The sequence below is a fragment of the Alligator mississippiensis genome, chromosome 11 (assembly GCF_030867095.1).
Source record: "Alligator mississippiensis isolate rAllMis1 chromosome 11, rAllMis1, whole genome shotgun sequence".
Taxonomy (NCBI): domain Eukaryota; kingdom Metazoa; phylum Chordata; order Crocodylia; family Alligatoridae; genus Alligator; species Alligator mississippiensis.
Window position 1 is genome coordinate 41,404,371 of NC_081834.1, and position 1,752 is coordinate 41,406,122.

Here is a 1,752-nt window from a genome sequence, read left to right on the forward strand (position 1 = left end):
TCTCCTATAGTCAGCATGATCCCCCCCACCCCCGGCCCCCACCCTGGGAGCCCAAAGAACTTGTTAATTCTCTGGTTTCCCCATTAAAACTGAGTTACCTTCTCCCTGGAAGCCTTTATGAGGCAAGATACAGAAGGTTTTAGTGTATGATTCCTGGGGACAGAATTCTGGACCTCAGAGTTTTGATATTTCTTTGGGATTTTTTTTTCAAATGAGACAATACAACCTTTTTAAAAGCACAGAAATTCCCAGGCCTCCCTGGTTGGTCCTAAAGCCAGGGGAGTTGTTAGGGACTTGCTTCTTTTTTATGATGTCACCCTTTGCTCTTTAATTTTCCTGGACTCCAGAGCCATCAGGAGCTGGGGATACAGGAGATGGAGCAGTGTCTGGTAATGAGCACTGCTGGTCTGACACTCATTTCATTCCAACCACAGAAAATAGCCCATCCCTTGAGAACAACATTTTCTGGGAAGAATCAAGTGCTATGTAGTCCAGGCCTTTGCTCTGGCTTTTCTACAGCCCAGCATTATTCATAATAATATCACTGAATCAGGAACCCAGCAGGGTTACTGGGACAGGGCACATGAGAGTGAGCCAATAACAATGTGAGTCCTTGAAATCACAGCAGGGAAGGCATCTTGGTTGTGCATGAGGAAAACATAACAGTCCCTCCATAGCCATAGGAAAATTCACCCAAGGCATTTTCCTTCCTTCAGGAGAAAATTCAGGATGAACTGAAGATTTTGAGGGAAGAGAGAAAAAGGCTTGAAGCCCTGAGAGTGAGTGAGAGTCAGAAACAGCAGGAATATCAGGTCAGTGCTCCTGGTTACTGGTGATCAGGGTGACCTGGGGAGTGGGAGGTGGGGATGTGCATTTGTTGGAAACATGCGTGTTGGTTTTTGACTGTGTGTTGCTGTATGTGGGGAGAGCAGTTGACTTCTCTCCTGCATAGGGTTTGAGCCCTCAGAGCTGCCAAAAGCCCCTTCCTAAGGTGAACTAAGTGCACAGAAACCAGGCAGGATGCAACCAGTGTGCAACCAGAGAGGTCTAGGAGCAGACATGCTGGAACACCCCAGCATCTTTTCAAGACCATGGGAGCTTCAGGAGACTAACTCTTCCCACGTAAGTCTCACAAAGCCTTGCACTGTGGCAACTGACCCTCCCTAAATGTCCTGACCTCCCCACCCTGGTTTCCCACTCCTCATTCAGGCAAAGACAAAGGCTGGGAGCCAGAAGGTTGCATCTATATCTCAGGAACTGCACCAGTTCATCAAGGAACAGGAGCAACTCCTGCTGGCCCAACTGGCAGAGTTGGAGCAGGACATTGAGAAGAGTCAGGAGGAAACTGTCACCAGCCTCTCGGAGCAGATCTCCTGTCTGGACAGCCTGATCATGGAGATGGAGAGCAAGTGCCAGCAGCCACCGTATGATCTTCTGGAGGTGAGGCACATTAAAACCCTTCCTACCCCTGCACAGGAAAGGGGGAAAGTGTGAACATTGGATCTTGGGGAGAGAGTTGTAATGGGGAAATATTTATGTAGATCAGGGGTGGGCAATTATTTTGGGTGGAGGGTCTCTTAATAACTTTGGATGAGCTGTCAAGGGCCACATCAGTAGCCCCGCCCCTTAAAAGTTGCCCCACCCCCTGGCCACCATCCTAGGACCATAAGTCCCACCCCCTAACCCCTAATCTTCGCTACTGGAAGTTCCCCCCTTTACCCCCACAGAAATACTCCTGTTGGGATGTGGGGT

General features: G+C 49.1%; 1 protein-coding gene across 2 annotated transcripts; it reads left to right on the forward strand.

Moving 5' to 3' along the window:
* Positions 1-1,513, forward strand: LOC132243860 (E3 ubiquitin-protein ligase TRIM15-like). Of its 2 annotated transcripts, XR_009455450.1 has the most exons (3): positions 1-812; positions 953-1,122; positions 1,210-1,513. XR_009455450.1 is itself a non-coding variant. In XM_059714378.1 (2 exons), exons 1-2 carry the CDS (start codon positions 1,021-1,023, stop codon positions 1,492-1,494), a joined length of 387 nt encoding a protein of 128 aa, XP_059570361.1. In that variant the 5' UTR covers positions 862-1,020; the 3' UTR covers positions 1,495-1,513. The 2 variants fall into 2 exon arrangements, 1 of the variants encoding a protein (XP_059570361.1); XM_059714378.1 differs by lacking the exon at positions 1-812 and having other exon boundaries at positions 862-1,122.
* The last annotated feature ends 239 nt before the right edge of the window (positions 1,514-1,752 follow it).